This window comes from Poromitra crassiceps, assembly GCF_964638095.1.
Source record: "Poromitra crassiceps genome assembly, chromosome: 6".
NCBI classification, from domain to species: Eukaryota; Metazoa; Chordata; class Actinopteri; order Beryciformes; family Melamphaidae; genus Poromitra; species Poromitra crassiceps.
The window spans coordinates 17,992,390-18,005,845 of NC_139627.1; the positions used below are offsets into that span (position 1 = coordinate 17,992,390).

At 44.1% G+C, this 13,456-nt stretch overlaps 2 protein-coding genes across 2 annotated transcripts; one reads left to right on the forward strand and one right to left on the reverse strand.

Annotated features, from left to right (window-relative positions):
* The first annotated feature begins 433 nt into the window (after positions 1 to 433).
* On the forward strand, positions 434 to 4,782 carry eif2b1 (eukaryotic translation initiation factor 2B, subunit 1 alpha). Its single transcript, XM_083639522.1, has 9 exons — positions 434 to 782; positions 1,722 to 1,823; positions 1,973 to 2,109; positions 3,298 to 3,414; positions 3,559 to 3,671; positions 3,760 to 3,828; positions 3,921 to 3,996; positions 4,391 to 4,516; positions 4,612 to 4,782. The coding sequence occupies exons 1-9, from the start codon at positions 770 to 772 to the stop codon at positions 4,765 to 4,767; spliced, it is 909 nt and encodes a 302-aa protein (XP_083495648.1). The 5' UTR covers positions 434 to 769; the 3' UTR covers positions 4,768 to 4,782.
* Positions 4,783 to 4,830: 48 nt separating this feature from the next.
* ddx55 (DEAD (Asp-Glu-Ala-Asp) box polypeptide 55) lies at positions 4,831 to 10,502 on the reverse strand. The gene is made up of 14 exons (XM_083638864.1): positions 10,376 to 10,502; positions 10,208 to 10,258; positions 9,917 to 10,003; positions 9,730 to 9,821; positions 9,433 to 9,495; positions 9,137 to 9,286; positions 8,834 to 9,023; positions 8,604 to 8,686; positions 8,385 to 8,516; positions 8,186 to 8,278; positions 7,924 to 8,038; positions 6,094 to 6,262; positions 5,693 to 5,985; positions 4,831 to 5,145 (listed from the first exon to the last, which is right to left on the reverse strand). Exons 1-14 carry the CDS (start codon positions 10,481 to 10,483, stop codon positions 4,966 to 4,968), a joined length of 1,806 nt encoding a protein of 601 aa, XP_083494990.1. The 5' UTR covers positions 10,484 to 10,502; the 3' UTR covers positions 4,831 to 4,965.
* Between the last annotated feature and the right edge of the window lie 2,954 nt (positions 10,503 to 13,456).

Genomic DNA, 13,456 nt, shown 5'->3' on the forward strand with positions numbered 1-13,456 from the left:
CACGGGGGGCATTTTGTGTCGAAAAGGCAGGATAAACACAGGTGCAAGCAAAACATTAATGAGGGTTTTAAACTTCCATGACTGGAATTTGGAAACCCTCATTAGTGTCTTGCTTGCACGCACCTGTGCGTTTTGCTTACACCTGCCTTTTTGACACAAAATGCCCCCCGTGAAAAGGGCCTATTGATGGTGCCTTCATGTTCTCCTATAAACGCCTCCCTTCATTTTTGAATGTCCTCAATACGACAAATTCAGGTGCTTTTTGCATACAGTATATACACACTATTGTCCATGTGAAACGCATTTTTATCTTGGCTGTTCTATTCTAAAACATCGCGTGGGGCAGAGCTTTTCAGATTGTAAAGCCGATATTTCCGACAGCACCAGAAGACACGCTACCATGACAAACAACGTCATCAATCCGCGACACGCCAACCCGCAGCTCGCAGGATGAGCTAACGCGTTGTAACCTGGTTGTAACATCGTAGTGTGAGCAACACTTTGTAGACAGTATCGTTGTGGTAGTAACATTAAACACCGCGAGGAGTTTGGCTAAAAGTTTTTTATTTTAAACACGATTGTTTAGTTCGACTCTTGTAGTTTGTTTTATTTGAACGAAGGCTGCAGAGCGGAATAGAGCCAGCTCTGCTCTGGCATGTGTCAAACACGTCTAGCTTACTGAGTTCACACTGAGCATCAGCCGAGTGCTATTCACTACCGTTTGATTTAACGCAAGCCCCAGCCGTGTGGCCGTGCTGTGAGTTTGAAGATGAACGAAGACGGTGAGTTGTTTTGTCTCTAACGTTAGCTCGTTAGCATCACAAACATCACTCAGCTAACAGTGCGCCACTGTCATCTGTGTAATTCCATTTTCACATGCCTTAGCAAGTCATCCCTGGACCGTCTACAATGGTCCAGAGCGCTGCTGCAATGCTGTTGACTAGGTCAACAGCTCTCCTGCTGGACCTAGTCACATCACATCACACTCATCTGCTTACTATTTGCAATGTCTCCCCGCCAAGTCTAAAATTCAGTTTAAAGTTCTTGTAATCACATTATAGACCTGCATGGTCAGGCACCTGTCTACATCTGTGGCCTACTCCAGTGGTGCCTTTGAGGCCATTCCAGGGGGTCTCCAGCAAGTTGATGAATTGTTAAACTTCATTATTTTTGTCATTTTAGAATAATGACATTGACCATAGTTTCACTGTTATCTCTCTATCAACAGTACAGTCATGGAATTCTGGACAAAATAATATGACAATTAAAAAAAATCTCAGATTTGGGTCTAAGAGACAAAATCTCATCAGTTGGTCTCATCAGGGGTCCTTCCTCGACTCACTGACCTACTCCATCCCCTACTGTACATTACTTGCAGGTCACTTAGGTCTTCTGACCAGGGCTTTACTGGTTGTCCCTCGCTCTAGGCTCAAAACAAAAGGTGATTGAGCCTTTGATGTCACACCTAAACTGTGGAATGCTCTTCCACTGGACTTGAGATCCGTAGTCTCTTTTGACACTTTCAAAAGGCCGCTAAAGACTAATCTGTTCAAACTGGCCTTTGTCTAGCCTCTTGTGTTGTGTCTGTATTTCTGTTTTTGTCATTGTTTTTCTGTTTTGTTTCTTAGTAATTGATGGTCTTGTTTTAGCCATTTTACTCCCGTGAAACACTGTGACTTTGCTCTGTGAGAGGTGCTACATAATTCAACTTTACTTACTAGAGCTGGTGGAGTACTTCAGGACCCAGATGAGGAAAGACCCCGACATGGCCTCTGCTGTGGCCGCTATCCGCACTCTGCTGGAGTTTCTCAAGAGAGACAAAGGTTTGCTCACCCTGTGCTCATCACTATAATAATAAAACACATGACACACAACGGTAGTGCTCATTAGTCGTAGCTGTGCTGAAGTGGGTGCAGTGGTGCTTGATTTGACTGAAGCAGCCAGGTTGATGACTTGTACCGTCCCCCTCCAGGAGAGACCATCCTGGGCCTGAGGGAGAGCCTGACATGGGCCACGGCCCTCCTGACAGGAGTGGACTCCTCTGTGGCCGTCTCCTCGGGGGGAGAGCTGTTCCTGCGCTTCATCAGTCTCACATCACTGGAGCACCAGGTGGGACGAGCCTCTCACTTGCTTTCTGGGTTTATTTTTGTGAAAGATAAATATATCACACCTATATACAGTACCAAGTATTTACATTGTGAGAAGAAGCAGACTGGAGTTTTAGTTGTACAAGGCAAGCATTTCTTGGAGGCAGAAATAACCTCAATGCGCGGAGCCAAATATGGATAAGAGTGAAGAGGTGTTACACTGAAATCTGTGACCACCAAAATGTGTGCCCGCATTGCTTCTTATGGGGGAAGAATCAATTGTTTCACCATTTCTGACAGCAGAATATGTCACTAAACTGTACTGTAGCCAGCAACAAGCACCCTCTGCGGTCACACATTTTGCTTATACCTTATTTGGTGACAGGTGACCAATCAGATTCTGTGACCTGCCCTGATATTCTTACCAGTGGCGTAACGTCATTGCCATGGGCCCTGGTGCAAATATTTGCTCTGGGCCCTACCTAACAATTCGGCTATATTGTTATAGAAAATATGGACTCACGTCTCACTCATTATTTTTCGTCAGGCAGATTGTTAGCCGTCGATTGTGCGTTAGCAGTACCCCCCCGAAGGACCCAAGACACAAACAAGAGCCATGCTAGGTGAAGGGATATTCCTCCTCCATTTCCATATATGGTCAATGATGTCACCAGAACCTCACAGGAGACTCCGCATTTGTTAGCCTAGTAAGCTACATGAGAGCAGGTGCTGACTGCATAATACAGCATGGAAGTTTATTTGGAGTGGGACTGCAGCAGAAACCGTAAGTAGTACGTCTCGCTCTTCATGGGCCCTTGACAGCTCTGGGCCCCGGTGCACTGCACCGCCGATCCTTACGTCAGTGATTCTTACCCTAATCCCAATCATCTCACTCTGCAAACCTAACCAAGCTAAAAACATTGCAGGTCACATGTTCAGCCAGGAAAAAAAGAGGAGGAAACTAATATTATAAAGCCTAGTGATCTTGATAATCACTAATAACTGAATAATAACTGAATAACATAATAACTAAATAAATACAATTATACCATACTAAGTTATCTAGATATCTATCTATATACCAATGAGTATTTCTGCCTCTGATAAACTTTGTCTCATCAACTGAAACTCCAAGGCCACTATATAGTATTATATACACACTACCTGCGCATGTAGTTCAGGTGACTGACCGCCATGTTGTCTGCCCCAGGATCTGTCGCGCTGTAAGAAAGTGATGGAGGAGAGAGGAGAACTGTTCCTAGAGAAGATCTCACTGTCCAGGACTAAGGTGGCCAAGCTCTGTCACACCTTCATCAAAGACGGTGCAGTGAGTGATGCCACAAGTCATTATGGCTTCATTATGCTACTGTGTATTTAACTGTTGGTGGTTTCATGTCGAGCCAACCCAGTGATTGTCGCACATATTTACACTCATTCCCCTTTGTTTAATATTTCTCTCTCTCTCTCTCAGAAAATCCTGACTCACTCCTTCTCCAGAGTCGTGCTCAGGGTGCTGGAAAAAGCAGCAGCCGAGAAGAAGCGCTTCTCTGTGTATGTCACTGAATCCCAGCCCGACGCAGCAGGGTGAGTCAGTGAATAGTGTCACTACATTGTGCGCTAGATTTATTCTGAAGGGACACAGTCATGAGTCTTGACCCCACCCCCTCCCCAGGCGACAGATGGCAGAAGCCCTGAGGAAACTCAATGTTCCAGTGACTGTAGTCCTGGACGCAGCTGTGGGGTGAATATTATTTAATATCAAGCTTCTCTTGGCAGAAGACAAGAATTGAGCTGTATTTATGCAGGACACGTTTGGTGTGTCCCCGTCCACAGGTACGTCCTGGAGAAGGTAGACCTCGTCATTGTTGGCGCAGAGGGAGTCGTGGAGAGCGGAGGGATCATCAACAAGGTGTGTTCGAGCAAAGTGTCGGCTAGGGCTGCAATTAACGATTATTTTCATGATTAATCGATTAGTTGTTTTGGTCCATAAAATGTCGATCAGTGTTCACCAAAGCCAAATAAGTCTTCATATTTCTTGTTTTGTCCCGACGCAACAGTCCACAACACAAAGATATTCAGTTTACTGTCAAAGAGGACTAAAGAAACCAGAAAATATTCACATGTAAGAAGCTGGAATCAGTTTGGATTAAAAAAAAAAGACTCAAAATGAATATCAAAATAGTTGCAGATTAATTTAATAGTTGACAACTAATCGACTAGTTGCAGCTCTAGCGTCTGTTACTCCATTGCTGTTGCTTGTGCAGATATGAGCATAACCCTCGTTGATCTCTTTGCCCGCGCAGATTGGCACATATCAGACGGCATTGTGTTCTAAAGCTCACAACAAGCCCTTCTACGTCGTGGCGGAGAGTTTCAAGTTCGTCCGCCTCTATCCGCTCAACCAGCAGGACGTGCCAGATAAATTTAAGGTATGGTGTCATTTCCAGCAGTCGTGGCCGCGTACCAAGGCGGAGTATTTTCATCGGCTGTTGCTCCATCGTATTTCTTCTCCTCTCCCCCGCAGTACAAGGCGGACACCCTGAAGACTGTACAGAACCTGTCAGAGGAGCATCCCATGATTGATTACACACCTCCCTCGCTCATCACCCTCCTCTTCACTGACCTGGGAGTCCTCACCCCGTCCGCCGTCAGTGACGAACTCATCAAACTCTATTTATAACGGCTGTGCCCCACAACTCGCAAATAAAAAAAAACATTACTGAAAAGGGAAGAAATACCGGTTTATTTGCCACAATTGTTAAAAAGGTATAGTTCAGGTATAGTATCACTGTGTAGATTATATTACAAGAAGGTTGACTGATTTATCTCCAACATCCAAGTAATTTGGCAGAATAGTGTGTCATTACAAGCTGTTCCATCATACGGCTTCACCTGAGCTTTCACATGCTTGTGACGGTCCTGCTTTGTGATTTGACTTTGGTTCAGCTGTTATCTGTTTCTCAAAGTCCTCCTCGCTGATTTGTCCTTTCTTCAGTTTCTTCAAGAGCCGGGTGTCGTTTAAAAGCTCCCTCATGTCTTCGTCCTCCACATCAGAGCCCTGCAGACACACAATGGTTTGAAGGCATAAGTAAATGAATGTAGATTCAAGATTTTTATTGTCACTCCATGGTACAAGTATCACGTGTGAAATTCTTGTGCTGTGAACTCCGTTTACAACATAGTACAAATATAACAGGGCATATGAGTGCAAAAACAACAAGAGACAACAAGCAATAAGGCAGTAGAGTGATAAGACAAGTCAGAGACAGTGGCATATTCACTGCACATAGGTGCACATGTCATGTGCATACTTTGGACATTACTTAAACATTTTAAATTCGACGTATTTGACGTACAGGTGCAAATAGCATATACCTAATTAAACATTAGACATACGTAATGGTAGCAGCTACAGTACGGTACAGTACAGCTACTACACTATTTGTGTATGTTAAGGAGTCTCGTGGCCTGCGGGAAGAAACTCCCTCAAGCGATTTGTGCGTGCTTTTGGGACCCTGTATCTTCTCCCTGAGGGTAACAGTACAATGTACACACCAGGTGCCATCAAAGTATCAATCAGATTGTCAGACACTTAATGCAAATACCTCATCAAACTTCCTCTTGGCAGCCGTCTTTTTCCTACGCTCCTTCTTGGTCTTCTGTTTGGACCAGGATTTATTCTTGGCCAAGTTCTTTCTGCGTGGAGCGGTCCTGTCTTTCTCTCTCAGTTCAACCAGTAACTTCTGTCTCAGTCTCTCCCGGTTCTTGTCCATGTAGCGGATGGTGTTTGTGTCTGCTATTGCCTGGGTAAACTCTGGAAATGTTTTGCCCTTTAGTTCAGGCATCCTAGGCATGCGAACGAGGGCAAAGCCACGGGCCAGGGCGACAAAGTCCAGATCTAGACAAAGAAAGGCACCAAAAACATCTTAAGTCATTTCTGTGGTTTAACTGCATAGTACTGCATTGTACACATTAGGGTTAAAGACCTCGAGGTATCAGTTTTCACCTTTGACTCTGAAGATAAGACTGCACTCATGTTTGGCATAGGCCTGGACGTTGGAGACAAACGCCCTCATGCCCCGGTCATACATTGCACGGTCTGCCAGAGCCATGGCCTTCACTTTGGGCAGGACATCCACGACATCGCTTACAGGAGGCATCCTCTGCAGCGGGCACTGGAGAAAGGGCAAAACAAACAAGTTAATATTGCAAATTTTCAAGCACTTAGCTGTGTATGCTATGTATGTTTCAAGCACTTAGCTAAACCTCCCTAGAAAGTGTATGTATGTTTCAAGCACTTGGCTAAACCTCTCTAGAAAGTGTATGTATGTTTCAAGCACTTAGCTAAACCTCTCTCTATAAAGTGTATGTATACTCTAGAGCAGGGATACTCAACTTGCTTTGCCCGGGGGCCACTTTAGTGAAATGATGGTCTAAGGCCAGGGGCCAGTTAATAAACAAACAATATACATTTTTCTGTAGCGGATTGTAGGTTTTTGGGGTGTCAGCTGGAGTTTAGTCCGACAATGTTGTGCACACCGGATAGTTACCGTAGTTAAGTTAGTTAGGTTAAGTACATACATAAGTGCCTGGGTAGCGAGCAGATGGCAGTATTTGACAATTTAGCAGCTAAATCATAGATTATTGAAAGATAATCCATATTCCAGACTGAAATGCTATAACAGAAGTGGAGTATTGGCCAGAATGACATGAACATTTGGACACTTATTCAGCGGGTATCTTCCATGTTGTGTTCAGGTGCACTGTAATTTTCTTTCTTTTTTTTTGCAATTCCATCGCGGGCCACACAGATCAGCATCTGCGGGCAGCAAGTTGAGTATCACTGCTCTATCCATAAGAGCTAAAGAAAAAGGCTAGCAAGTTGAATTCAAGGTAGAAGGCTTTAATTAAACAAGACTGGAGCAAAAAGGTCTAGGCGGAGGTTGAGTGACGGCCAGGTCGCCCTAGGCAAGGCAGAACTTGGCTCAAAGTTTTGGCAGAGAATACCTAGATAGATCCTTTGATTTTAACGCTTCGTTCACACAGACAACCTATGCCTTGCCTTGCCTCAACCCACGCCTACGCCAAGCTGGGCGTGAACCTGTTACACGCTTTTGCGATCACACCGCACGCCTTTTGCACGCCGAACCTGGAGCCGAGTCACAAGCGCCTCTCCTCTCTCCCGACTGTATTTTTTCACGTGTTGTCCAGAATTGTCATGGGTAGCCTCTAGGTAAAATAAATCAGATATATTTAATCTTCTATTGATGCTGGATATGTATAACCAGGTCTGACTATAGTCGGACATTTTAGAGAGGTGATCTTGCAAGAATATGTGCTGGCCTGGCACAACAACATTGTCCATCTTGCTTCTTCGGTCGCTATTCTCTCTCATGAAGATTTGTTTGCCGACGGGGAGAAAGCCCCACGTGATAGCCACCCGTCAATCTCTCTCTCTCTCTGCTCAACATGTTGTAGTAACTCCATTTTATTTTGAAATTCAGTTGACTTTGCAATTTCCGACGGATATTGTGCATTTTTCTTTCATGGCTTGACAGAAGAAGTCTGCCTGCAAGCGCCTTGTCGGCTTCAAAATAGAACTCACGCCTATTCGATAAAATCGGCAAGGCACAGGCAAGGCGTGGGTGCACGCAGGGTTCACGCTCAGGCGGCCGGTGTACACAGCCTCGTTGACTAAAACGGACGCCTATTAAAAAGCGTGGGTAAAGGCAAGGCATAGGCAAGGCTTGGGTCGTCGGTGTGAACCCAGCCTAAGGACCTCTATAATAACTAGTATCTGGGTTTCAGAGATTTTGAAATAAAAAACTGAACTCACTTTCTGGTTGATGGACAAGAAAGTGACGTAGGATTCCTCCATTGGCAGCAGGAAGACGAGGGCATTGCCGTGATTGCCTATACGTGCTGTACGCCCACACCGATGTACAAAGGCACTGCGAGAAAGACAAAACGCTACAGCTGAGCAAAGAGGAGCCACAGTTTCATCACTCACTCAAAATATAAGCTCAGCACCTGCTTGACGGGCCAAGGACAAAATCCAATGAAAATTCAAGTCCTTTTCCTCAATTAGGCCCACTCACCTGGCACTGCTGGGAGGGTCATATTGCAACACCCAGTTAACATCGGGGATATCAATCCCCCTGGCCATGACGTCTGTACACACCAAGATCCCACTGCAGCATAACACAAAGACAGATTTAAACTAAAGTTTCTCAAACAGAGCAAAACAAAGATTTTTTTTTTACATTTGAGCCAAGAAACACACAAGCTAACTCCAACCTTTTCAGGGCCCGAAAGTCAGCGAAGATCTTGTTGCGCTTATTTTTCATCTTGCCGTGGATGCATTGGATGGTGGTGTTCTTGACGAGGGCCTCCAGAGCGCGGCCAAAGTACTCCACGCATGCACATGTGCTGAGAGCAACACAACAGCAAAAGTCACTAATGACACACTTAAAACAGTCAATTGAATTTCAGGTTAATTCATGGCCTAACACATACCTAAAAAACACCAGATTTTTCTCATGCTTGTGTTGTCTGAGAAACGCCACAAGGTTGTTGAACTTCTCCTCTGTTCTACAAATCTGAAATGACAAGCATTAAGAAATAAATAACGGTTACATGCTACATTTTGTGTTGGCCCCATATTCACTGTGAAGTGACCGTCGAGATTTATGTGAGAGGAGATTTCAGATTGGGTTGCCAGGTTGTGTGCGACGCTCCTCACTCACAGTGTAGTAGTTGCAGAGCCTAGAGGGGGTTTTCTGGACGGAGGTCGCAGCCAAACCCTTCTCTTTAACGGCAATGCGTACGGGGTTCCTGAGGCCGGCTCTCACCAGCTTCTCCAGCTCCTGGGTCATAGTGGCTGAGAACAGGCCCGTACGCCTCTGCTTAGGCAGGTAGCCCAAGATGGTATTCAGACTGGACACAGACACACAGCCCACAACAAAGTAAAACACGCTAACATTTGAAGCAAATTGTCTCATAAGATACCGTACTTTAAAGAATGTCTGTGTGTTTTCTGTGTGCTGTACCTCATCTCAAAACCCATTTCTAGTAATCTGTCTGCCTCATCGAGAACCAGCACATCAAGACTCTTGACTGAGCTGGCCAGGTCCAGGCCATCTGCCTTCCTCCTGAACATGTCCTCCAGACGGCCCGGTGTTGCAATCACGATGTTCGCCCTGAAACGGGGAAGAACAAGTAAGGTTGTGCACAGAAACACTTGATTACTTTCTTGTGCATTTCTTTTTAAATGATCTGATAGTTACAGAAAATGTCTCAGTTTAGCAGTCTGTGACTCACACTGAGCACATTACACAATACATACCCATGCTCCTTAAATTTCTCCACATCCTCTATTGGGTTGCTTCCACCAATCAGTAAAATCTGCCTGAAAATCACATTGAAAATTAATGATGACCTTAAAAGGTGCAACCTAGTAGCATTTTACATTGTGTAACTGATAATACACGTGTTTAAAAAAGCTACACACACAGAGCCATCTTAAACATGTAATTGCAATCTTTGAATAGAAATGGGGGAAACTACAGAGGTATTCTCAAATAGTTCAACCAGATGCTGATCTGTCGGCTCTGATCCACATTCAGACTGGCTCCCTACCTACCTGAACTGTGGAAACTTCTGAATGAACTGCTCCATCACTTCGCTGATCTGAAGGGCCAGCTCTCTGGTGGGAGTGACCACCAAGGCACCAACCTGCCAAAAGAGTGACCTTTACCTTGGACATCCTAAGCTGTTCTCCAAATTTCCAGTGTTACTTGAAAAGAAGAACATTTTGATAGAATCCATACCTGCATTTTCTTTAGGTTTTCTTCCCGCTTCAGAAGAATTTCTATTATAGGAATGACAAAGGCAAGTGTCTTTCCACTTCCAGTCACCTGCAACAATTATATTTGATAAGTTGTATACAACAGCAGACTGAAAAATGTCAAAACACCATGGCATATGGTCTGCTTGTCCAGAGGGGGTAAATGATCTTGTCTGTTTTAGAATAGGATATTTCATTTCCAGAGATAGAGACATTTGTTTGACTGCAAATTCAGCCTCTTCTCGTTTAATTGGATTTCATTTTGTACACTTACCGCCTCAGCAGCCACATCTTTGTTGCTCATGAACAGCGGGATACAAGCAGACTAGAATGGAAAAACGAGATTAAAATGTGGTTACTGCCTAACCCCTGGTGGGGACTGGATGAGACATACAAAGACAGAGAGGTAACGTTATGTGTTTCCCGATTAACGTTATTTTACCTGTACTGGTGTCATGTGCGTGAATTTCAACTCGTCCAGCGTTTGCAAAATATGTTCGTTGAGTTTAACAGGTAAACTCTCCCATCTCCCCTCTGTTGTATTATCCATGTTGGAAACAGCAGATCGTCCACGCTGTTCCTTCTTCCGGTACAATGATGTTTACGTACCGGGTGGAAACTGAAGGACTATGTTTCTGGTTCCGCTCATTTATTTTATAACTTCCATAAACAATTTACACAGCGAACAACTTTAAATCAAAGACTATATAATTATTTCGCTCTTTTTTGACAACCCAAATAAAATCTTCTGTGACCTGGCTGTGGATGGTCCCAACCAGTGTTGGGGGTAACTCGTTACAAAAGTAACATATTACATGTAATATATTACTTTTAGTAGTAATTCAGAAATATAACTTATTACTTATAGGATTTCAGTAATATTATACCAGTTACTTTGTCAAGTAACTCAAGTTACAAATTGAGTTAGATTTTATTAAATCAATGCACATAAAAAAGATACAATAATTTCCTAATCAAAACTATGTTTGATTATAGGCTAGTTATTAACTATGTTACAAAACTGTGTTTTTATGCAAATAACCACTATAGATGACAATAACAAAGGAAAAGAATAACATTTAGAATTTTGGATTGTTTACACTGACTTCAAGGCGGTTTACATTATTTTTCGGGATGGTTCCGGGGCAGCGATGTCATTCTGCTACTGCTGCTGTCATTTTGGTGAAAGTAATACAAAAGTAGTGTAATGAGTAATGTAAAGAGTTACTCTACACAGACAGTAATATTGTAAAGTAACGTATTACTTTCAAATGAGAGTAATAAGTAATATGTAGTATATTATATTTTGAAAGTAACTTGCTCAACACTGGTCCCAACAACCCAGTCTTTATGAATGACAAGCATGCTGGCTGCTGGTTCTATATATAAAAGGGAGCATGTGGGCGATGTTTGTTTGTTCTCTGTTACTTTGTTCTCTGTTTACATTTTTGACCCACTGATGTCATCATAGGAGGCATTGTGACATCACTGATGTCATGATGTCATCAGTGATGCCACTCAAGCAATTGTGATTTTTGGTTACACTTTGGAAAATGTGACATCACTGATTATGTCATAGACATTTTGATGTCATCAGTGATGCAAAGTTGAGCAATTGTGTGCTGGCAAGGCAAGGCCACGCAGCAGCCAGATTCGCTACATTTCTACATGGCCTAAACCTCTTGGATAAGTCAAGAAATGGCAACCCTGGGGGAGGAATGGGTCTCGCGCTACTTTTGCATGCTAAAATAAAGCTGATAATGTACAATTTGATTCAAGGGGGAAAAAACCCTTTCAGAGTACAACACAAACTGTCTATTTTGCTGCAACTCGACAGTGCTGCTTAATCCAGGACCTTACTTCCTGGAACTCTTGAGAGTAAAAAACTGGTCCATTAGAGTGAATGGAGATGTCGGGACTCTTCTATCTACACGGCTCTGGTCATGACCATTCAGATAGGACCTGGGTCACACGCCAGGTCATAACAATTAGCCTAGCATATTGGCATAACAAATAGCAACCCAGGTGGTGGTGCCATTCACTCTGAAATCAACACTTGTCCGACCCTGGTTCAACCTACTGCCAAACCGAGTCAAGCAACCCGGCATTGCATTTACACTTGTGTGGTCACAATGTGTGCCTGACCACCTCCGGAGGTGGTTTGGCTAATCATATCGCAATCCGTCCTCAATGTGTCTTGGGGCCGTTTACACCTGTACTTTCAAGTGGTCAAGCACTATCTGACTGCAATCCGATCACAGAAAAAGCATGTTAGTGCCAGGTGTAAATGGCCTCATACTAACTCCAAGCCAGTCGAACTAAAAACACTACTGAGCATTCATTACACATTACATCCTCAAACAATGGGAAACACAATGTTCAGGGCATGGAGCTCTAGATGTTTGCCCCATAGTTTACAATATACACACACACGCACGCACGCGCACACACACACACACACACACACACACACACACACACACACACGCACACACACACACACCATGGATGGATTACTGAATGGGCCAACCGTGCACAGACCCAGGGGCCCAAGAGCTCAGGGGCCCTGAGTCAGAGCCTGATACATGATGATGATGTCACTAGCTTTATATTGACTGCCCTGCTGTCAAAGGGCTGAGTCCTTTATATCAGTCACCCTATAATACTGCCTATACCCGTAAGCTTGCTTTACTTGTTGCATTGTAGTGCAGGTTGAGGGGCATTTCTATTAAATGTCTATGATGCTTCTAGGAAACAAGTCCAGGTCACATGTTTATCACACGTCCGTTTCTCTGAGAGGTGTGATAATGACGATATGCTTCTATAAAACCTCATCCTGTTGAACGCAGCTCTTTGTGTCTCTGTGTTGTTCACTGCTTTCACACTCAGTCACACACAGACACACACAGCAGCTGAAGATTGAGACAGAAGATGGAGATGTCTGAGCACGTTCAAATCTACAACAACGAAGATTCTCTGGAAAGAGAGGAGCGTCTACGAGAGAGAGAAGAGAGAGCCTCAGCTGGAGGGAGCGACGAGATGGAGGAGAGCGGAGTGGACCACTATGAAAGTTTAGATAAGGAGAGCGGAGTGGACCACTATGAAAGTTGAGACAACTATGGGGGTCGTGAACGCAGATCAAATATCGAGAACACACCAGATCAGCAACTAGGTGAGTAACACAACCACGCAAGCATACAAACACACAGACACACAGAGACACAGAGACACACACACACACACACACACACACACACACACACACACACACACACACACACAATCAGAAAATAGCCAGTCATGTTGTAATGAACAGTAATCTTCAGTAGCTGTGTAACAGTCCCTCTGGTGCTTGTGTTACTAAAACATGGCCGCTCTGTCTTGTTCTTACAGCTGATGTTATCCAGCCAGTGAAGAAGCCCTGCAGGGTGACTGTAGTGTGTCTGCTGCTGATGTGTTTTCTCCTACAGGCTGCTCTTGTAGGCGTTGTGTTCCACTGTGAGCCATTTACTTCCTCTATCAC